Source organism: Aspergillus homomorphus, assembly GCF_003184865.1.
Source record: "Aspergillus homomorphus CBS 101889 unplaced genomic scaffold BO97scaffold_10, whole genome shotgun sequence".
Taxonomy (NCBI): domain Eukaryota; kingdom Fungi; phylum Ascomycota; class Eurotiomycetes; order Eurotiales; family Aspergillaceae; genus Aspergillus; species Aspergillus homomorphus.
Window position 1 is genome coordinate 116,057 of NW_020291896.1, and position 20,314 is coordinate 136,370.

The window sequence follows — 20,314 nt, forward strand, 5'->3', positions numbered from 1 at the left end:
TGTTGTTGTTGTTGTTGTTGTTGTTGTTGTTGTTGTTGTTGTTGTTGTTGTTGTTGTTGTTGTTGTTGTTGTTGTTGTTGTTGTTGTTGTTGTTGCATGGGGAGTTGTGGTTTTTTCAATCAAATGGTGTTATCTTGCGGGGATATCGTTACCTTTGAATTATTCGTGCTTTTTTTTCGGTTTTCAGTACAATTCATGGATGGCATTTGGTTTCTATTTCGGGTTCTTTTCATCTGTTCTTTACTGGCTGGCTGGTCTTTATGTGCTTAGCAGATATTCTTTTAAAGGGGTTGGCTCGTTTCTTCAGAATGTTGTCTTTATGCATCTTCTTACAATGCTATTCATTTCTTAAGTTTGAATTCTAGTTGTCCTTGCGCTGCACCTGAATATAACTACCTTACATGAGAACTACTAACTTAGTGTCTTTTTATTTTAGGCCTGAAGTGATGGTAGGTGGGGTTTATTCTTATTGAATTAGTTTCAGCGTGTTTCCATGCAAACTTCGTAGAGGTTCGTTCAATGGATGTATCCGAAAGAACCAGATGCGATACATTCCCTTCCCTTCCGTTCTATCCGTCCCGTGCAGCGCAACTTCCATTGGTATGTACTGTTGTACTGTTGTCTGCTGAAACTTGATCTGACTTGATCTGTGCTGGTGAGTGGGTCGTAGATTTAGGTTTACTGTCCTCTCTCCGAAGGCTATCTTGTCTGGTTTGATCTCGCGTGGGATCATGGGTATGCTTGTTTGGTTTTGGACTGCGGTGCTTAGGAAGATGAAGCTGGGGGGTCTTCCCATGGGTAACTATGGGTTGGCCCGGGGTTTAGGAATGAGGTGCCCAGGGAGTTGAAAGGAAGGGGGGTCCGGGGGTTCTCCCCCGGAAACACTTATAATCTGGTCATAGTGTTGAGGGTGCTGGGAAGCTGAAAGAAAGGGGGGTCCGGGGGTTCTCCCCCGGCCATCCTCTAACCAGTCTCAGCTTAGGTTGAGGTGCTCAGGGTGTTGAAAGTACGGGGGCGGGGGCGGGGGGCGGGGGTTTCAGATACTCTTGCACGGCTGAAAGACCGACGAACGGATAGGTCGGTTACCCAACGCAAACTAAAACGACCTCCGTCTGGCAATGCCCGCATTCCCGGACCGGGCAGAAGCCGCATTATCAACCCAACGCCGAAACCTCGCGACGTTCTTCTCGGCCGCCATCTCGACCTCGATACGCTGGGTCTCGATATCATGCATGCACTGCTGTGCCTGGTCTTCGATCTCCTGCATGTGCTTCTGGGCCTGCTCTTTCATTTCCTTGATACACTCGTTGGCGGTGTTCCGGACGTCGGCGTTGCTTTCGTCGAGTTGGTCCCGGAGCTCCGTCGTGTTGGTTTTGTGTTCGTCCGCCACCTGGTCGCGGCATTCAGTTACTGCTGTGTCGATGAGGGTGTCCATGAGGTGGGATTTGAGGCGGTGGGTGAGGAGGGCGTCGATGTATTCTTTCAGGTTGGGGTCCAGGAGATTGGGATTGGCCTTTGTGGGGTTGGATGCTGCCACCTTATCTGGGTGGGCTAGTAGGTGTTGGCGGCCGGTTCGAATCAGTACTTTGCGGATTAGCTCGTCGGATATGCCGCTGAGCTCGTGTTCCAGGCGTGCGAGGATGGTGCGCTCTGTGCGGCTGGGGCAGGGAGTATGTGTGAACTTGGTTGGGCGGATTGAGGCTGTTGACGGTGATGGGGAGAGAGTACTCGGTGTGTTGACTTCGGTGGGAGAGCCTAGCGGTTCTGGGGATGCAAGGAGCAGTCTTTTGCGTCTTTCTTCGTCGGGTGGCAGTGACCCCTGGTCTTCTAGGTAGATACTATTGATGAGCTATTGAAATTACTACATAAGGCGATGAGATTATAAGATAAGATACCTCTGCGCCGCTTCCCAACCGCCGGCTCGGACTTGGTTTCCTCACAATATCGCGGTGGATCCACTTGCTGCACCGGCTCAGACATGGGCTCTTCACAGTATGGAGGTGGATCGAGCGACAGATTAAAGACACGCCAATCTCTCGAAACCACGCCATGACGCGCGTGGTCAAGAGACTCTGCCCGAAGACTTCTTTTCTGCAGGGCCAAGGCGAAAGCATCCAGCCGAGTAAGCTCATCGTTCACAAATTGTCGCCTGGAGAAGTGTAGACGTAGGGACTTGGATTGGCAGATCTTTGCAAACGCGTTGAAGTTCGCGTCGCCTGGATTAGCTGGGCTTAGAGACTCCATCCCAGATGGACAGAGAACAACACCGGTTGCACCGAGTCTCAGACTCAGTGTTGAGACGGCCGAAACACTGGTGACAGACGCCCGGAGCAGGGAAACCAAACGCGATGAACAGAGGGTGTCATTGCTTATCCGGGCTAAAGCACATTCTTCGACTAATTCTGGAGGGACATTCAACGTCAGCACCTGGGACCTGCCGCTCGAGTTAGCAAGATCCGCCGTGATCCTCAGGGAGATGGATCCTTGATTGGCGATTTGATCATGAGCAATACGAAGACGAGCAAAACAAGACACTTCCACATCGGGTGTCGAAACGAGAACGGCCTTCTTCTTCAAGACCCAAGGCGGGTTTGGCGATGTGGTGGTCATCGTGTTGTTGCAATACGCGCTGGATTCAAAAACGAACACCCTCGATGGATCGAGTAACCCACCCACCCGGGCTTTGAAACAGAGTTGAGCAGCCCTGACTCGGGATAATAAGTGGGATCATGAATAAATACGAGAAGAGGGGAGTAAAGTGGTAAAAGCTCTTGCGGTCTGGTAACGAGTACGTGCCCTCGTCCGAGAATCAACGTATGAAGCCGGAGAGTCCTATGAGAACACAGGAATGACAGGACTGGCTGCGAGAACAGCAAGAGCAGATCCTTCCTTTACAGGACGATGATGATAGTGACGCTGCAGGGAGATGATAACGAAACGATGAGAGTAAAGTGGTAGAAGCTCTTGCGGTCTGGTAACGAGCACGTGCCCTCGTCCGAGAATCAACGTATGAAGCCGGAGAGTCCTATGAGAACACAGGAATGGCAGGGCTGGCCGCGAGAACAGCAAGAGCAAATAGTTTCTTTACGTGATGATGATGATGCAGAGAGAAGATGAAGAAGAAAGGGCCAGCGAGGATGAATAGAGGATGGATGAAGGATGGAGAGAAGGTGGAGAGAAGGTGGAGAGGAAGCTGAGGGAGCTGAGAGAAAGAAGTGGAGAGGCTGGAGCTGGCCGAGTTGGGAAGTCATAGCACGTGATATTTCATGGTACGGGTTCGGCACTCTCCGCCTACTATCTTGGGTTATTCTGCCACCTTCCACGCACGGACTTCCGCACCCCATCGAAACTGCCGAAGCCTTCCATTTGTGTACAGGAAGGGGCCGGGAACTACGGAGTACAGTACTGTACAAACTTCCCACCACCGTTAAGAAATCGCAATTCGACCATCTCATCATGGATGCGGTCGAGGACCGAGAGGTCAAACTCCAGCGTGCCTCTGGAGATCTCGTCACCGAGTTTTCCGTCAAATTGCCCTCTTTGCTGTGGAAGCCCCGAGCCGAGAACGAGAAGGGAAGCAGTCGTGTGCCACGCCGCTGGACGCCCGCCGCGAAGACAGAGAGGTTGGTTGCTTTGGTATGTCATACCCAATGTACATTTGTTCCAACGTGGATTTGGAGGAATGAGGCATTACCTACATTCTTCTTTTCAACCTCAAATCCAAGAGAAAAGGAAAGCTCGGAACCTGTGGGCAAAAGTCACTAATCAGCGCGGTGTAAACAGCTGGAGCCTTTTCAGGAGTGGCCGCAACTACTGGACCCTCATCTGCAAACGCTGCTCCCTCCCTTGGTGGATGCATTTCTCGCCTACCTGCTGAAGTACCGCGACCAGTACGCGGCTTCTTCATCTTCCACCAAGAAACCTCTCCAATCCGCATACCCGCTGCCCCGCGCGGTATGTCGACTGCTCTACACCTTCTGCAAGGTCCGCGGGGTCAAAGTCATCAGCCGGTTCCTGAACAACGAGCCGAAGTATCTCGATGTCCTGCTGCGGGCGTTCATCGAGTGGGATGCCGTTGGCGCGACGGCCAATGCATCCGACTTGGCGACAGCCTCGTGGGATATCCCGCTCCGGCTGGTGTGGGAAGAGCGCTACGTGATGCTGATTTGGCTGTCGCATCTGCTGCTGGCGCCGTTCGACCTGACCTATCTGTCCTCCGACAATCTTCCCGTTCCGCACGATAATCTCGCGCAGCTCGGCTCGGTGTCGGTGGCGGAGCAGACGCCGACGCTGGCGCGATCGCTCCTGTCCGTGGCGCTGGCCTATGTCAATGTCCCCGGGAAGGAGCGGGAAGCCGCTACGGTTCTGCTGGCGCGGCTGGTTCTCCGCCGCGATATGCAGGCGCTGGGGCTGCTGGGGCGTCTGACGCAGTGGGCGTTTGCGGTGCTCCAGCCTGATTCTTCGGCGGGGAAGGAGCCTACTACTACTACTACGTCTGTGTCGGTGTATACGTGCATCGGGGTGTTGTCGTTCCTGGCGCGCTTGGCGGCGTCAGGCCAAGTGGAGGACTTTGCGCCCTTGATTGTGCCGGTCTTCCAGCAGACGTTGCGGATTGTACAGGGAAGCTCGGAGGTTGCCCAGGTCATCCGGTCGTCGGCGTTGGCGCGGAAGATCGTCATCAAGATTCTCCGAGCGCTGACCGTCATGGCACTGGCGCTTGGTGAGAGAGCAAGCTCGGCGCTGACGGACGATGAGGTGTCGACAATCCTCGAGGACTCTATCGATCACTTCCTCGTGTCTTTGGCTGATAAGGATACTCCGGTCCGCTTTGCGGCTAGTAAGGCGCTGAGCATCATCACTCTCAAACTGGACCCGGACATGGCCTCCGAGGTCATTGAGGCGGTCACCGGCTCATTGGAGGAGAATATCCTGTATCAGAGGCCGGATGGTACGATCGTGACGCCCCTGGACGCACGTCGCATCGGGCTGAATACCCTCAAACGGAACCTGAGCGCCGTGGACGCGCAGAGATGGCAGGGCTTGATCCTCACCCTCGGCCACCTGCTCTTCCGCCGTGCGCCTCCAACGCGGCAGCTTCCAGAGGTGCTTCAGCCTCTGGTCTCGGGGCTGGATTTCGAGCAGAGGTCGTCGACTGGAAGCTCCGTTGGCACCGGCGTCCGCGATGCCGCGTGTTTCGGCATCTGGGCCCTCTCTCGAAAGTACACCACTCAGGAATTGCTCGACCTGAAGACCCAGGAAATCAGTACCCCAAGTGCACGTGCCATGGGGGAGCAGAACACGTTGCAGATGCTGGCTATTGAGTTGGTTTGCGCGGCCTGCGTCGACCCCTCGGGCAATATCCGGCGAGGTGCATCTGCTGCCCTGCAGGAGCTGATTGGTCGTCATCCGGACACGATCGCGGAGGGCATATCGCTGGTGCAGGTTGTGGACTACCATGCGGTCGCGCGGCGTTCCCGGGCGATGAATGAGATTGCGGGTGCTACGGCCGCGCTGAGCCATCTCCACTACTGGAGTCCCTTGGTGGAGTCTTTGATGCACTGGCGCGGGATTGGCTCGCCAGACGCAGAGTCGAGGAGGCAAGCGGCGCGGGCGATTGGAGCCCTGAGTACTCAGGGGTCTTACCGGACGATGCAGCAGGTGCTGGAGCGGTTGATTGAGAGGCTGCATGGACTTCCGCATGGTGACGCGGAGACAAGGCATGGCTGTTTTCTGGCCATTGCAGCCACCGTCAATGCTTTTAACGACCTGAGAGAGAAGGTGGAGAGCGAAGACGTTCCTGATGCGTTGGCTGTTTCCAGTCAGTTAGATCGAGTTTGGGAGATTTTCAGTCTACCTATCGGACCCACGAAGGATGACCTAACGCTGCAGACGTTCCGGCCCGAGTTGACTGCGGAGGCGTCCTCGTGTCTGATCTACTCGCTTTCTCGCTCGGCGGTGATAGAAGCCGGGCCACGACCTCAGCGGCCGTCGTCGGGTGTCCTAGACAAGGTCCGCGAGGTGCTTTTGCTATGCATCTCACGCAGCGAAGACGTCTCGATCGAGTCCTCGTCCAGGGCAGTGTCGGAGCTGTTCCCTCTCCTGTCGGAGGAGAAGCAGCAGGAGATCTTAGAAAGGTGGTTCTCACATCTCAATTCAACCTGGAACCTGCCCACCGGCCGCGGTCAGATCACGGCTCTGGGTGCGGTGTTCCGACAGTTGCAGCCGGATAGTTCTTTACGTGGATCAGTGGTCGATACTCTGCTCCGATGCGCCGAGAAGGAGGAGTTGATCGAGAAGCGGGTGTCCGCCGTGAAGAGTCTGACGAGCGGTGTCTTGCCGCACATTGGTAGGTCTTCTTTCCTGGTGCAGCTGTACCGACCCTAGCTAATTTACCTGGTACGGCAGACATCACCGATGAACTAGTGCACCACCTCATCGGCCTGCTAAACGACTACACCACCGACCGCCGCGGCGACGTGGGCTCCCTGGTCCGCCTCGAGGCCATCCATGCAGCAGGGATTATCCTGGGTGCTGGTGGTGCTAACCCAGCCAACATCCTTTACAGCGATAGTACCCGGGATACGGTGGTGGGCTGTCTATGCCGGCTGGCGGCCGAGAAACTCGACAAGGTCCGCATCGCAGCCTGGCTCTGTCTCCAGGCATTTTGGGAAACAGGCCCTCCTGGATTTCCTCCATTACTTAAGTAGATCCCCTCCCCTATCCCTGGTGATGTTAAGAAGATAGCAAGATGACTAACGAGTACTAGCAAATACGACCACTTCAGCCACGTCTCCACGACCGAATACTTCCGACAACTCCTCCAGCTGCAGACTGTCCCCTGGCTTCGGCAACCACTACTGCAAGGACTCGCGACGTCCGCGGTAGCAGGGAACGAAGGATTGATCCGCGCAACTCGGGCAGCATTGGTAGAGAGTATCTATTCCCATCGTCTACAGCAGCCGTCGCGCGTAGAAACGCAAACCGCGCCCCTCCTCGCTATCATCCAAGACTTGAGCGGGATTCTCGCAGAGAATCTCCAGGATGACCGGTACGCGATCCCTGCACTGGAGTTCCTGGGGTTCCTGCTCGATGGGTTCGAGGTTGAGAATCAGGACGAGCAAGTGGTGGCAAGCACTCTCAAGCGCCTCTTCGTTCTAGTTCAGAAGGCGCATTTCAAGACGACCAATCTCGCCCGCTTGGAGGCCGCTGTCAGGGTGTACGCGCCTTTGTCGCGGGTCGCGGGCGGGTTACACGCCGAGGTGCTTAAGAAGATGACTGCGTTGCTTTTGCATCCGTTTCCGAGGGTATGTTCTTCTTTCTTTCTTCCTTGCCTTTGTGTATTGTGGGGGGAGGGGTTTGGTTGGGTTTTTGCTGTTGTGTCTATGTCTAATAAGGGAGGGAACTGCTTGCTAACTGACGTTAGATCCGCTCGCACGTAGCCGAGTACTTGTACATGGAGACCGGGGCGGAGGTGGTCAAGACGGAGGACTGGACGCGGCCGAATCGGGAGTTGAAGTCGGTTGTGGGGGTCGTTCGGGAGGTGGTTTTGTAGTTCTTTCTTCCTTACCTTTCCCTTACCTTATCTGTTACCAGGTGGTTAGTATTGTACAGGGCTGTGAAAGGGTAAAGCTTTCTCAAATGATTTCGAGTGTTCTTGGTTGCGTAGACTGCGGTGGTGATTATCGCTATCGTAGTCCGTTGAGGATACCTTTAGTTCTCTGTGAGGTAACCAGGAAGTTGGAAAGGAGGGGGGGTCCGGGGGTTCTCCCCCGGCTATCCTTATAACCCTCTGGTATTGGATTGAGGTAACCAGGAAGCTGAAAGAAAGGGGGGTTCCGGAGGTTCTCCCCCGGAAACCTTTATATCTCTGGTAGTTTGTGAGGTATACCCTGATTCAGACTATAATCTAGGTAAGTAGGTAGATGGGATAGATTAGACTAGACTATAGGATTTATTTTATGTCCCAGCGTTTGGCTTATTTAAGCGGTTGGTATGCGGGGACTTCGTATAATTGTAGTTTGGATATGATATGGATACGGTGGTGGAATGTCTACCTATAGGCTGTATGTAGGCGCAGAGGATGAATTTATCTGGAGGGATGACTGATTGCATTGTTGTAGATTATAGGTTGATAGAGGGGACAGGAGGTAGTACATTCGAGTGAGCTGGATTGGATATCATGCATGTAATGAGATAAGAGGGCTAGATAGATAGATGGATTGGTGGTGGTGAGTTGGTAAATTGGTAGATAACAGGTTGGTAGATAGCTAGATACCACGAAGAAGAAAGATAGCTGGTCTCGGGGGATTTGGGTGGGGTGGGCTGATTGGTTCGTGGACGAAGCTACAGACAGGAGGATAAATAGCTTGGTAGATTGTGTGAAGCAGGACAGAATCTCGTCTCACGGGGTGGGTGGTTGGTTCATCTATGCAAGTGGGCTGGGCTGGACTGGGCTGGCTAGGCAAGCAGAAACAACAAACTAGTCGTCCATCTCATCATCCAAATCGATAGCGTCCGGGTTGACAGGGGCAGCAGCAGCAGCAGCAGCGGGCTGCTCCTGAGGTTGATTGCCGCCCTCTGGACCGGTACTGGCTGCCACGAAGCCCACCGGGGCGCGAGCCTGTCTCTCCAAGGCGGCCATGGCGTCGGCATGCTCCGCTGCGGCTGCGGCGTCTTCGTCGCCGTCCGCGAGGACCTTGTCCCCGTCCTGGGTCCGTTGCTGGCTGCGGGCGATAGCCTGGGAGGCGATGAAGTTGACGTCGGTGCTGTTTCGGGTTAGCTATACGCACACTAAAGCAGGAAGCAGGGGCAAACATACTTGTACTGAGCCTGAACACTGCGCTTGATCCGCAGCATCTCCTTGAAGGTGTCCTCGTTTCCGTGCTGCACCTCGAAGGCCTCCCATTTCTGCCAGAAGCCAGCGTTGGTGCGCGGGTCGCAGAACTGGGAGGCATGTCCGTAGATCGCGCGGGCGCGGTCGATCTCGCCGAGGCGGCGCTCCATCTCCGCGAACTTGAGACACATCTCCTTGGCCTCCTGGTCGGGGAGGGCGGCGATGGCGCGCTCGTAGATGGGGCGCGTTGAGGTCAGGCCGAAGTTGGAGGCGGACTTGGTGATGTAGAACTCGAACATCTCGAAGCGGTCCTCGTCCGAGACCGCGCGCGTCGCCCGTTCGTAGATGCGCATCGCGTGGCGGGCCAGGCCGCGCTCCTCTTCCAGGTTGCCGTACATGAGGTACAAAGGCTTGGCGAACTTGGGAGGACATCCGTCCAGGGCCTGCTCGAAGAGGTCGCGGAGTCGCTCGATGCCGATTTTACGGTCGACGGCCTTGGTCAGGTACAGGTTCCACAGTTCGAACGCGACGGGGTAGCTGAACAGGTCCAGGCCCCGCTCGTAGACCTTGAAAGAGTCCTCGAAGTACTTGTGCTCCTCCAGGAGGTTGGCGTAATTGACCACGGTCTGCGGCGTGGCGATGCGCAGCTCGAAGATGCGCTCGTATACCATCTTTGTCTCTTCGATCGTGGACACACTCTCAACGAGATCGACGTAGAAACTCCACAGCTTCCAGCTCTTGTGTACACGTTGCTGAGGCGAGAGGGTCTCGTCGAAGTAGTCCACCGTCGATCGTTTGGGCGCCTGGGTGGCCTTGGCCATGATCTCGACAGCCTTGTCGAAGTTCTCACTCCGAAGCTCCATCTCCGCCCACTCACACCATGTCTCGGCCAGCTCCGCAACCGACTTGAAGGGCACCTTGACGGCCTTCTCCATGATAACTCGTGCGGTATCCAGATCGCCGCCGTTCTCGTAGAACTTGGCGTAGTTGACCCACAGCTCGGAGAACTTACCATGGGCTTTTTTAGGGTTGATGGCCGCGATGGCCGCGGTGTAGGTCTGCACGATTTCGTGCTTGTTGTCACCCCAGAGAGCCACTCTCTTCTCCCACTCGATGACGTTGTTCGGGTTCTGCCGCAGAAGCACGTCGTTGACAAGGAACGGCCGGCGATCCATCAACTGCTCAAATCTGAGCATGCGCAGGTCGAGGTCGAAGTCGGCCTCCTCGTCGCTCTGGCCATTGTCTGTGCGCGCCGCTGCCGATTCCATCAAACTTCCGATGATGGACTCCTCGAACTCCACATACGAATCAAAGACCAAAGTGAAATCACGGACCGTCATGACGGTGGTAATACCTTCCTCGAAGACATCCCGCGCCTTTTCGAAGTTGCCGCGCGTGATCCAGTAGGTGGCGAGGCCCGCCCACAGCTTACCTCTCTGGTCGGCGAAACGGTCAATTCCGCTGCGCAGGATGGCGTCCACATCAATGCCGACGCGGGGGCCGGTCTCGATCTGTTTCGCCTTGGAGACCAGCAGGTCGACCATCTCAGTCCACAGCTGGAAGGTGCTCTTGCCCTCCTTGGACTGGAAGCGCGGGTCGTCGAGGATCTCCATGTATTTGCGCACGGCCTCGGTGTAGTGGCCCATGTCGACGAGGAGCGCGATGTACTCCTCGGCATTCTCGGGGTGGATCTGCATGTAGCGGGCCCAAGCCTTCACGGCCGTAAGGCCCGACGCGGACCGCGCGAACTTCTTGTAGAGCTTCCAGATGCGGTTGTGTTGTGTGATGGGGAGCGCGCGCAGCGCGCGGTCGAAGGTGCGCCGCGTCTGCGTCACCAGCGGCTGCTGCAGCAGGAACGAGAGGTACAGTTCCCAGATGCGGGGCATCTTGTTGAGGAGGATGAGCGCCCGCTCGAAGAGTGCGTTCACCTTCTGGTACTCGGCCTTGTACACCGTCGCATTGCGGCCTCGCAGGTGGTTCGTCCGGAACTCCAGATACTGAGAGAATTGTCAGTCTGATTCAACTCCAGCACATTATGCAGGGTCTCATACCAATTTCCACAGCTTGTACGATCTCGGAAGCTGTCTGCAAGCGCGTTCCATTACCTGCGATCACCAGTCAGTACCATTCTCGGGGCACCAATCCAGCGCGACTCAAACACATACAAAGGCCTGCTCGTACAGCGTTCCATTCTGCTGCTTATACTCGATATAAGCCAGCCATGGCTTGATGCTCCCGGGAGTGCGCAGAAGATCCTGCTCGTAAACAGTGTCCTGATCGGCCTAGCGGATGTGATAGAGACGTTAGCTTCACCCCCAATCCATTCCAGCCACAGAATTCGAGTCCACGTACAATCAGGTAGAAATCCGGCCCTGAGGCCGCTGATCGGTCCATCTGTGCGTGTTGCCGGTGGGATCTCGGGGGCAGGATTGTCCCTGGCATTGCGCCGCTCAATCGAGCGGGACCGACTCACACGGGAGTCAACACAAAATCACCAGACAAGAGGGGATTGTCGCATAAGCGAACAGCAACAAAAGAAACACCCTCGTCGCTGTAGGGAGAGGGAGGGGAGAGAAATAGCCAAACCGGAGAGGGCAGTGATAACCAAGCTTGCAGAGGATGTTGGACGTCCAAGGCAGGCACGTGACCGGATGTCATGCGCCCCGGCGGGCACGGGATGGTCCGAGCTTCTTTCTCTTTGGGAACAGTTGGTTGAGTGTCGACTTATCGGGAGTCGTCATTATCGCTCCAGCTGGCTGCTTTCTCCATTCCTCTCGCGCTACTACTATCCGCGGTATTCTCTCTCGACTTGGGAGGTAGTGGGTAACTTCCAGTTGCTATCTGAGTCTCGCAGTCATGTCGGGTGCGGTGGTATGTTCTACTTGCCTCTCAGTCTGGCCGCTCACATGTCTGTCACCTACTCACCTACTGGTTGTTAGGGCCGTGAGGCAGTCTTCCCGACTCGCCAGTCCCTCGGGTTAATGAAGGGTAAATTGAAGGGCGCCGAAACGGGCCACAGTCTGTTGAAGCGCAAATCCGAAGCCCTTACCAAGTGAGATTCCCATCTTATCTATACCTAATTGCAAAACCGACGGGGAAACCGGAACTGACTTGTTGATACCACTAGGCGTTTCCGCGGTATGCCTTCCCCCTTGCGATATCTCCCCCACCATCTAACCCCCGCGCGCAACTTCCCCATCGCCTCCACCATCTCAGAAAGACAGAAACTGACAAGAACATAGAAATCACCCGTCGCATCGATGAAGCCAAGCAAAAAATGGGCCGCGTCATGCAGATCGCCGCCTTCTCGCTGGCGGAGGTGAGCTACGCCGTTGGCGGGGACATCGGCTACCAGGTGCAGGAGTCGGCGAAGCAGGCGCGGTTCCGCGTGCGGGCCAAGCAGGAGAACGTCTCGGGTGTGCTGCTGCCGCACTTTGAGAGCTACACCGAGGACTCGATCAATGATTTCGGGCTGACGGGGTTGGGAAAGGGTGGGCAGCAGGTGCAGCGCTGTCGGGAGACGTATGCGCGGGCTGTCGAGACGTTGGTTGAGTTGGCTAGTCTACAGGTAGGAGGCGGTTCTTACCAGTGTTTGAGGTGGTTTGGTTGGGCTGATGGGTCGGTCTTAGACGGCTTTTGTGATTCTGGATGAGGTGATTAAAGTTGTTAATCGCAGAGGTAGGTTCTTCGTTCATCGGGCAGCTGTCTGTTCTATATGCTAACTTCGGTTGCTCTAGTGAACGCTATGTAAGACATTGCATAGCCGCAGTACTTGATCGCCGGGATACTAATCATAGCAGTGAGCATGTTATCATCCCCCGAACGGAAAACACGATCAAATGTCAGTGGCTCCCGCTTGTTGGATCTCTATTGCCTCCTCCAGCACGACTAATGTACCCTAGATATCAACTCCGAGTTGGATGAGCTCGACCGAGAGGAGTTCTACCGTCTCAAGAAGGTCTCCGGCAAGAAGCAGCGCGACACCGCCGCCGCCGACGCCGAGATTCTGGCTGCGCGCCAGAAGGCCAAGGCCGAGGCAGAGGCCGCCGCTGCCGCGGAGCAAGAGGACGGTGCGCCTGCCAAGGAGGAAGACGAGAAAGAAGAAGAAGAAGAAGAAGAAACACCCGAGGCACCGGACGTGCTCGGAGAGCAGGAAGATGCCGACGTGATTTTCTAATCTAGCGCAGCGATGCCCCTTTGCCCTTGTCATGTAACTAGTACACTTCTAGCATGTAGCTGATATTCGTCCATGGTCATTTGAATGCGAGTTTGGAGTCCACCAGAGAACATATCCCCCGGCCGCAGAAGCAAGCAATGAGCATTGCATGTGAGACAAAACAAGATAAACGAACAAGTAGGAAAAAGCCCACACAACCCCAAAACGCCAACAAACAGGAATACAACGCATTATTGTCTCTGGTAAGTAACGCGGATGGGCTTCCCATTCTCGCCCATAGGCATCCCCGAGGTAGCCTCCTTGGCACTGATAGCGCCGGACTCGTTCTCGTACTCGACGAAGGCAATGCCCTTGCGGCCGGGCACCAGACGCACCTCCTGGAAGCCCTCGAAGCGGGCGAACACGGCGGTGAGGGAGTCCTGGTCGGCGGAGTCGGGCAGGTCGCGCAGGAACAGGATCTTGTTGGGCGGCAGGTACTCGTCGGGGATGACGGTGGCGGCGGCGCCGCTGGTGGGCTTGAGGCCGGCGCCCTTGGCGGCCTTCGCGGGGCGGCCGGAGTCGGTGGGCGCGGGCACGGCGCCGGGGGGACGTTTGAGTTTCTTTTGCGCTTCGAGGGCCTCGTGTGCTTGTTTGCGTTCTGTTTTTCGCCTTGCGTGTTAGCATATCGCCTAACCAGGTGCTTCTCTCGCTCATCCCCAACCCCTCCAAAAAAAGAAAAAAAAGGAATAAGAAACGTAAAAAACGAACCTTTCTCCGCCCCCCTCCGCCGCTTATGCGCCTCCAACTCATCCTCCCCACCCTCCCTCAAAACCGTCGCATCACTGCGCGTGCGCGCATACTCCAGCACCATGGGCTTATCGAACAGCTCAAACCCATTGATCTCGTCGATGGCGCGGCTGGCGGCGTCCACGGAGTCAAAAACCACAAACGCCTGTCCCTTCGCCTTCAGGTTCGTCTTCGCCACGATCTCGATCACGTTGCCGTACTCCGAGAAGATCTCTTCCAGGGACTCTTTCAGCTGGTCAACTTTGATGCGTTCTTCGAGGTTGCGGACCTGTTTTGTTTTTTCTCATCCGTTAGGGTTTACGGTTGTATTGGGTTGTAACTGGGTTTGTGTGGGGGAGGGACTGGCTGGCTGGGTGCGCGATACGTACGTAGACTCTATGCTCGCGTTAGTTGGGGAATTGGTTTGCGGTGCGGAGGAGAAAGATGGACTTACGTGCAGTTTGGTGCTTGGGTTGCGGGTGGCGCGGCGGGGGCGGCCATTTTCCTTTTCGGCGGTGCTGCGCACTGTACAAGGGTGCGATTTCGCTTGAGAGGGGGAGAATATGCGTGGAGGAAGGAAGGGTAGGTTCAATAAGTGAGTTTGAGCTGAGCGTTGAGCTTCCGAGCTGTAGTTAGTTCGTTCGTTGGTCCGGCGGAGATACCGAAAGAGCGGTGCCGCTTTAGCGGGTGACCATGATCATGTGACTCGGTCTAGATCTAGTGTGGGTATAAGATCTGAGATACTAGACAACAACATCAATAGCATCATTGGTCTAGTGGTAGAATTCATCGTTGCCATCGATGAGGCCCGTGTTCGATTCACGGATGATGCATTCTTTTTGCACCCCCTTGATGTGGGGATGGCGTTTGCCTAACTTCGTATATCACTACCATTGCTTTTTCGATGTCGGACGATAGGATCATCGCCGACGCTGGGTTGATGGAAGGATGTTGCCATTGACTCCCTCTTTCATCTTCGCAGGCCGACTCACTAAGTCAGGTCTATTCATAGCGTTGTCTCGATTATATTTACAATTATGCACAAGTATAGCAACGAACTAATAACAGTACACACCGGCCCCAATGGCCAAAATCAATTCCAGCGAGTAGAGCCCCACCCACTAAGCCCATGTTGTAAATGCAAATGCTTCGAGGTGAATTGTAGTTTAATGCCAAGCGAGTCAACTTCTCTTTCCGCTGGGTTTGTTCAATCAAGTAAAGCGTCAGGGAAGTCCATGTATGTTCATAGCCATATGGGTGATCTAATCGGCTTTCTTGCCTTTATCCACGGGCAACGGAGCCTCGGTGCGTGCTTCAGGTGTCTCACTCTCAATGTCCTCAGTGGTGGTGGCGTCTGCGATTTGCGTCTCACCCTCTTGCCCCTTCTCCTGCTCTTCTGTCTCAGGCTGGGAAGCAGCGGGATTAGGCGACGCAGCCGCCGACATCGGGGCAGACGGGACCTTCTCATCCATAGGAGGGAAGATCTCCTGGAACAGATCCGGGAGGAAACGGTCAAGCCGCTTCTTGGTTTCGGTCCAGATCTTCTCCCTGGTCGGGTCCTGCGAAGGGGGCACGAGGTATCCGCCGTCGGCCATCACCAGTAAAATGTTCTTGAGACTCTCTGGAATTGCCTCCTGCTATGAGGTTGTTAGTCTGGTCCAAGATGCGCCCCGATGAGAGTAACATACCAAGCTGTCTCCCTGGCCACTGTTCATCATTCGATCGAGAATGTCCAGAATCCGGAGCCAAAGGTCCAGCATACCATCCCAGTTGGGAAGCTGGTCGAGATACCGCAGGAAGATCTTGCACACCAGCGTGGCGACCTGAACGCGCGTTTCGCCCATGCCCAGGGGATCCGAGTGGTAGACCTCGGGTTTCAGAAGGCGGAGGATCAGAGGGAAGAGCACCTGGTCGAAGATTGCGGTCCATTCCTTCTCGTCGGCGGCGCTGATATCAAGCGAAAGAAGCGTTCGTTGCAGCGTCGACACGGCGTGGTGGCGAATGTCCCGGCAAGGATTAATACATTGCGCCGTCAAAGTCTGGAAAATGGGAGACCAATAGGCGGACCAAGCTGTGTCGTTTCGATTAGCAATATGTTAAAAGGTTGAGCTGGCCTCATACCTTCGTTCTCTTCAAGATGCGACTGCTTGATGAGGGTTGGGATCCGATGCGTCAAGTGGAAGACAAAGTTAATGGCTTTGACTCCACGCGAGACTACCTCGTTCTCGGTACTAAAACGTTGTCAGCTCTGAAATATCAGGTCTTCCAGAAGACATACCTCGACCTCGGATGTTTGACAGCCTTGCGGCGTCCGTGCGTATCCCTCTGTCGCTCTTCGATGTAGCCCACACTCCCGGCACTGATGAAGTCGTTCGCCAAGCTAACAGCGGACTCGTAGTTATCAGCCGTAACGATTGGTGGATTCGACTCCACGATGGCCAGTAGCAGATCAAACACCAACGGAGCCGCTTCCTTGTGCTGATGCAGTCTCTGCAGGATGGACCAGAAGTCCGGCGAAGCAGAAATCTCGTTTCGCAGAGCATCCGCATCCGAGATGCATCTTGCCAGGCTCTTCACGACAGGAATGGCAATGCTCTCAAGAATGTCCTGGTCAAATCCGGAGATTGCATGGAGAATAACCGGCACGCGCATATAAGGTTGGTTCTGTGATTTGTCAGACCATGTGCGCCGGATATCAGCAGCGGGGTACCATACATAGCTCAAGCGCAGCAGACTCATGAGATAGTAAATGATCCGAGTCAATGCCAAGGAGTGGATATTCCGGGCATCGCGGACAAAAGCCTGCAGGGCGGTCAACAATCTCTCGCCAAGGCTTTCTAGTGTCTTGGAGTCCCGCAGCGTTAAGACAGTGGCCAGCTCCAAGAGGTAGAGCATGCCCGGGTCGTAATTTGGTTTATTGGCGTCAACCCTGCCATTGGCCGCCCTGGGCCTAGCTGCCGGGCGTTCCGGCTTAACAACGATGACGGCCGGGGCGCTCTCCTCAGGGAGTTGGGCCAGAAGGACTTCCACAAGTACCGACACCGTTTCCAATGGAAGAGTCCTAGCACATTAGTACATCGTTCTCACAGGTGCATGCATTCAACTCACTTGATGTTGGCTAGGATGTCATCGATGGAGCAAGCCGAGACGCAGTCGACAGTGCACAGCGTGTTATCCAGCTCCTCGTCCGACGGCTCCGGAGGATCATCGGCTGCGTAGCTGGACAGGTACGAGGTGAATGCGGACAGAAGACCCGTTTCAGTGCCCCGTGCGTCGCGCTCTACAACCTGGGATGGATTCTGCAGCGGTATCGGGGACAGCTCAAGCTCTGCATTAAGACTAGAACCGAAGGAGGGGATAAGGGCGTTGACGAAGAGATTACTGAGAATGCGGATCACATGGGTCCAGCCCTGCTGAACCGTAGCCTCATTGCCAGCGAGAACTCGGAAGAGAACCACGGCGGCTAATTGAGCTCGGAAGTCGCGGCCGAATTTGACGGCTAGTTCGCTGACCATCACACTCCTCTCACCGGCCTGCACCTCGGTGTTGAGAGCGGTGCTGGGAGGCTTTTCGGTAGCGAGAGTGCTGATCGAGGCCAAGCAGAAGACAATGTGATCAAAGGCGGCCGTCAGGCCATAGCGGGCTGCAATCTGTGCACACTGATCGAAGCCCGTCACCACGCGGGAATAGACCGCATCATCAGAGGCAGACATAAAGACGTACGACAGAGTCGCGACCACGGGGCTCCAGGTGGCTTCAAACATCTCCGCATCGTAGATATTTGTCTCGCCCACCACAAGCTCACCAGCCGAGGAAGACTTCAGCAGCAACTCACGCCATGCATATTCAAATGCATGTTGGTTGTCATGCTCATCAGGTAGAATAATCTCATTCTGTTTGATCGAATCGTAAACGGATTGCAGGAACTCCGGCGCAAAGTCTTGGCCTGCGTTGACACCCCGCAGGTTGCGGGAGAAGTCTATGCAGGACATGCGGTTCTGCGACCTGATGTTCGAATTGTATAAATCGGTATTCAACATAATAATGCCGTAGGTCAGAACAAAGAGTGCATCCTTGTCCGCAACCTCGGTGGGCTGGGCCTTCTGCATGTATTTGTCCGTAAACGTGGTAACGATGCGCTCGATCAGCTGTGATTCACCGGGTAGACGGAACGCGCCGAGAAGATCGCGCAGGGCATCGACGACGCTCTGGCCCGAGAAATTGAAAAGATCCACAAAGGCATCGAGTAACTTTTCATTCGAGCGTTTGGAGATGAACTCGCCCAGGACCTTTTTCGACAACCGCGAGGTGCCTTTTAGGAAACGAGCGACGAGAACCGGGTCGTCGGGATTTTCGATGATCCCCTGCGAGGCCAGGTACGCGATTCCAGCCTTGGGATCCTCGTTGAATTTTTGAGCTCCTTTGATAATGATCTTCTTGGTCCGACGCTGGTCGCGAAGCTCATCCCGCGATGGGAAGCCCTCGGAGGTGAACCCCTCGTCCAAGCGGTCGTAAATGAACTGCACATAGCCCAGCAGAGCATCCAAGCACAGAGGCGGCACATTGGTCGTGCTCCAGGTGGCCGAGTCGGGGAACGCACTTCGCGACAACAACCCAATCAGGTCCTCACAGAGGTCCGCACGGTCGACATCACAGTCGTAGTTAATGAACAACTCCACCATGAAGCTTGGGATCCGTGCCAGCACGCCGATACTCTCTACCATCGCTTCTCGAGTCTCCGGCTTCCGAGAGCCTCCTTCAAGCCCCAGCTTCTGGCGATCCTTCACGGGAACCGGAGTCGAACGACCACTGTTTGACTGCGAAGGGGACGGCTTGACCAGCTTGGGCCTTTGGGGTACTCCATCGTACAGAGCGGGATTGATTCCGGGCTCCCTGGGTATTTCGACCCTGGGATGAAGGCAGGCCACCAGGTATGACAGATACAGCTCCTGCTGAAGCTTCAAGACCGAGCGACAAGTCAGCAGCAGGGTGCCTGCCACCCGCAGCGATCCTGTGAGAATGGCGATGTTCTCTGACCGGACCAGCTGGAAGAGATAGCGACACAGGTCATCCTGTGCCAAATTGGCAAGGCTAGGATGCTTCGCGATGGACGGACCAGCAACCTCCAGGGCCACGTCAATGATGCGGAGAGCCATCACCTTCATCGGCTCAGTATGCTGGCGGTTGTGCGGGTCCAAGAGATCGATCAGCACTCGAAACAATTCGCGGATTGAAGGCAGGGAGTATGGTTTGATATCTTCGCCGGCGTCGTCTTGAGGGTTTGGGGGAGCAGTCACAGCGGTTCCGTTCAGCGATTGATCGGGAGTTCCGTCTCGGCTGCCCCGCTCCCGGTCTGCGATGGCTGTATCCGAGCCCATGGCGGATGGATGCTGAGATGTCACTGTATCTCCGTCTACGGAGGGGTCCATTTTGAGGCTGGTCTGGTCCGCAATCTTCGGCGCCCGGGTCTCCAAGTCTGTTTCCAGCTCTTGCGAGGCATCCAGGTGGGTCAATCGGGAGAAGATGACCTGGCACATGTTGACCATGGCCGTCTCAGCCGATCTGCGCAAGACCTCGGAGAGACGGACCTGACAGCACATACTTAACCCGGTCTCCATCATCTCGCAGACACTCTCATCCCCCAGGAGGTCCCCTTCCGGTCGCGACAACATCCCCTCCATCAACTTCAGAATCCGTAGCAGGACGATTTCATCGGCGGCGGAGTCGCTCGCCTCGAAGCGGCAGTGGGTGATGGCGGCGGAGAGGAGTTGCATGGCCATGGGAAGCCTGGGTGAGTCCCGATTGATGATCTCATAGGCGAAGAATTTGGTGAGGGCGACCAGGGCCAGGGAGGTGATGGCGGCCGAGGTGGAGGAGGAACGAACGACTTGTAGGAATGGATGGAGCAAGGCGGGGGCGTCGAAGGTTCGGATATCTTTGCAGCCCTTGAGATCGCTCCGTAACCTGGTGAACGCGGAGATTAGAGGGTTATCTTGCATGCTCTTGCCTTTCTTCCCTCTCAACCCCCATCGGTTGGCCAGGGCATGGTCGTCGTCGGCGGAGGACAAGCGGGATGGTGGACGAGGGGGCGTATTGCCATCTCGCGGGCTCGGAGGGGTCGAGGTATCACGGTCGTAGACTCGTGAGACGGCGCCACCTCCTAAGATGGCCGAGACGGAGGAGTGAGCCCAACGGGTATGTTTCCGCATGGCGGAGGTGACGGTGATACATTCTGTGATCACCAACGCGACCGGGTCGACCGCGATGGGGAGGGTCGAGGACGACATAACGAGTGAGGGGGGGACGGGGAGAGAGGAGGGTGTTCAGGTAGAGGAAGCAGAGTGGAATGAGATTGCCCAGCGAGGGAGCAATATCAGACCATTGCCCTGTAATAAGGGAAGAAGTTTGTCCAAGCGGGAGCGAAGGAAGAGAGAGAGAAGTGGTGAAGGCATGTATTGTCTATGCGGGAACTCAACAGCTGGTCATTCTGCTTGCGCCGGGCGGAGAGATCGCGGCAATTCCCGATGGAGTTTAGCGCC

At 55.6% G+C, this 20,314-nt stretch overlaps 6 protein-coding genes and 1 non-coding gene across 7 annotated transcripts; 3 read left to right on the forward strand and 4 right to left on the reverse strand.

The window, feature by feature from the left end:
- Positions 1 to 946: 946 nt before the first annotated feature.
- On the reverse strand, positions 947 to 2,806 carry BO97DRAFT_16646 (uncharacterized protein). Its single transcript, XM_025690264.1, has 2 exons — positions 1,896 to 2,806; positions 947 to 1,824 (listed from the first exon to the last, which is right to left on the reverse strand). The coding sequence occupies exons 1-2, from the start codon at positions 2,608 to 2,610 to the stop codon at positions 1,097 to 1,099; spliced, it is 1,443 nt and encodes a 480-aa protein (XP_025553139.1). The 5' UTR covers positions 2,611 to 2,806; the 3' UTR covers positions 947 to 1,096.
- A 616-nt stretch (positions 2,807 to 3,422) lies between these two features.
- BO97DRAFT_365608 (tubulin-specific chaperone D) lies at positions 3,423 to 7,624 on the forward strand. The gene is made up of 5 exons (XM_025692580.1): positions 3,423 to 3,636; positions 3,784 to 6,346; positions 6,406 to 6,703; positions 6,767 to 7,304; positions 7,424 to 7,624. The coding sequence occupies exons 1-5, from the start codon at positions 3,457 to 3,459 to the stop codon at positions 7,550 to 7,552; spliced, it is 3,708 nt and encodes a 1,235-aa protein (XP_025553140.1). The 5' UTR covers positions 3,423 to 3,456; the 3' UTR covers positions 7,553 to 7,624.
- A 612-nt stretch (positions 7,625 to 8,236) lies between these two features.
- BO97DRAFT_476770 (mRNA splicing protein SYF1) lies at positions 8,237 to 11,414 on the reverse strand. The gene is made up of 5 exons (XM_025700500.1): positions 11,186 to 11,414; positions 10,999 to 11,115; positions 10,885 to 10,938; positions 8,819 to 10,830; positions 8,237 to 8,765 (listed from the first exon to the last, which is right to left on the reverse strand). Exons 1-5 carry the CDS (start codon positions 11,273 to 11,275, stop codon positions 8,480 to 8,482), a joined length of 2,559 nt encoding a protein of 852 aa, XP_025553141.1. The 5' UTR covers positions 11,276 to 11,414; the 3' UTR covers positions 8,237 to 8,479.
- Positions 11,415 to 11,568: 154 nt separating this feature from the next.
- BO97DRAFT_404397 (H(+)-transporting V1 sector ATPase subunit D) lies at positions 11,569 to 13,116 on the forward strand. The gene is made up of 8 exons (XM_025694962.1): positions 11,569 to 11,704; positions 11,773 to 11,885; positions 11,961 to 11,971; positions 12,076 to 12,401; positions 12,463 to 12,511; positions 12,571 to 12,580; positions 12,634 to 12,674; positions 12,736 to 13,116. Exons 1-8 carry the CDS (start codon positions 11,690 to 11,692, stop codon positions 13,008 to 13,010), a joined length of 840 nt encoding a protein of 279 aa, XP_025553142.1. The 5' UTR covers positions 11,569 to 11,689; the 3' UTR covers positions 13,011 to 13,116.
- BO97DRAFT_387208 (U1A/U2B'/SNF family RNA-binding protein) lies at positions 13,023 to 14,412 on the reverse strand. The gene is made up of 4 exons (XM_025693584.1): positions 14,230 to 14,412; positions 14,165 to 14,171; positions 13,758 to 14,064; positions 13,023 to 13,647 (listed from the first exon to the last, which is right to left on the reverse strand). Exons 1-4 carry the CDS (start codon positions 14,274 to 14,276, stop codon positions 13,241 to 13,243), a joined length of 768 nt encoding a protein of 255 aa, XP_025553143.1. The 5' UTR covers positions 14,277 to 14,412; the 3' UTR covers positions 13,023 to 13,240.
- A 125-nt stretch (positions 14,413 to 14,537) lies between these two features.
- Positions 14,538 to 14,608, forward strand: BO97DRAFT_t94. The gene has a single exon. It is a non-coding gene; the product is annotated as a tRNA-Gly (tRNA).
- Positions 14,609 to 14,841: 233 nt separating this feature from the next.
- On the reverse strand, positions 14,842 to 20,208 carry BO97DRAFT_387210 (Sec7 domain-containing protein). The gene is made up of 6 exons (XM_025693585.1): positions 16,884 to 20,208; positions 16,491 to 16,836; positions 16,054 to 16,439; positions 15,897 to 16,006; positions 15,464 to 15,846; positions 14,842 to 15,412 (listed from the first exon to the last, which is right to left on the reverse strand). The coding sequence occupies exons 1-6, from the start codon at positions 20,060 to 20,062 to the stop codon at positions 15,038 to 15,040; spliced, it is 4,779 nt and encodes a 1,592-aa protein (XP_025553144.1). The 5' UTR covers positions 20,063 to 20,208; the 3' UTR covers positions 14,842 to 15,037.
- Positions 20,209 to 20,314: the final 106 nt, after the last annotated feature.

Coding starts and splice junctions, on each gene's coding strand:
- BO97DRAFT_16646 (XM_025690264.1), bottom strand. CDS start 2,610: ATGACCACCACATCGCCAAACCCGCCTTGGGTCTTGAAGAAGAAGGCC. Junction 1,825..1,895: donor GGTTGGGAAGCGGCGCAGAG/GTATCTTATCTT, acceptor TCTACCTAGAAG/ACCAGGGGTCACTGCCACCC.
- BO97DRAFT_365608 (XM_025692580.1), top strand. CDS start 3,457: ATGGATGCGGTCGAGGACCGAGAGGTCAAACTCCAGCGTGCCTCTGGA. Junction 3,637..3,783: donor CAGAGAGGTTGGTTGCTTTG/GTATGTCATACC, acceptor CGGTGTAAACAG/CTGGAGCCTTTTCAGGAGTG. Junction 6,347..6,405: donor CGGTGTCTTGCCGCACATTG/GTAGGTCTTCTT, acceptor CTGGTACGGCAG/ACATCACCGATGAACTAGTG.
- BO97DRAFT_476770 (XM_025700500.1), bottom strand. CDS start 11,275: ATGCCAGGGACAATCCTGCCCCCGAGATCCCACCGGCAACACGCACAG. Junction 10,831..10,884: donor CGTACAAGCTGTGGAAATTG/GTATGAGACCCT, acceptor CAATTCTCTCAG/TATCTGGAGTTCCGGACGAA. Junction 8,766..8,818: donor AGTGTTCAGGCTCAGTACAA/GTATGTTTGCCC, acceptor AACCCGAAACAG/CACCGACGTCAACTTCATCG.
- BO97DRAFT_404397 (XM_025694962.1), top strand. Junction 12,402..12,462: donor TTGAGTTGGCTAGTCTACAG/GTAGGAGGCGGT, acceptor GGTCGGTCTTAG/ACGGCTTTTGTGATTCTGGA. Junction 12,675..12,735: donor AACGGAAAACACGATCAAAT/GTCAGTGGCTCC, acceptor AATGTACCCTAG/ATATCAACTCCGAGTTGGAT.
- BO97DRAFT_387208 (XM_025693584.1), bottom strand. CDS start 14,276: ATGGCCGCCCCCGCCGCGCCACCCGCAACCCAAGCACCAAACTGCAC. Junction 13,648..13,757: donor GCGGAGGGGGGCGGAGAAAG/GTTCGTTTTTTA, acceptor GGCGAAAAACAG/AACGCAAACAAGCACACGAG.
- BO97DRAFT_387210 (XM_025693585.1), bottom strand. CDS start 20,062: ATGTCGTCCTCGACCCTCCCCATCGCGGTCGACCCGGTCGCGTTGGTG. Junction 16,007..16,053: donor GTCAAACATCCGAGGTCGAG/GTATGTCTTCTG, acceptor ACAACGTTTTAG/TACCGAGAACGAGGTAGTCT. Junction 15,847..15,896: donor GCATCTTGAAGAGAACGAAG/GTATGAGGCCAG, acceptor GAAACGACACAG/CTTGGTCCGCCTATTGGTCT.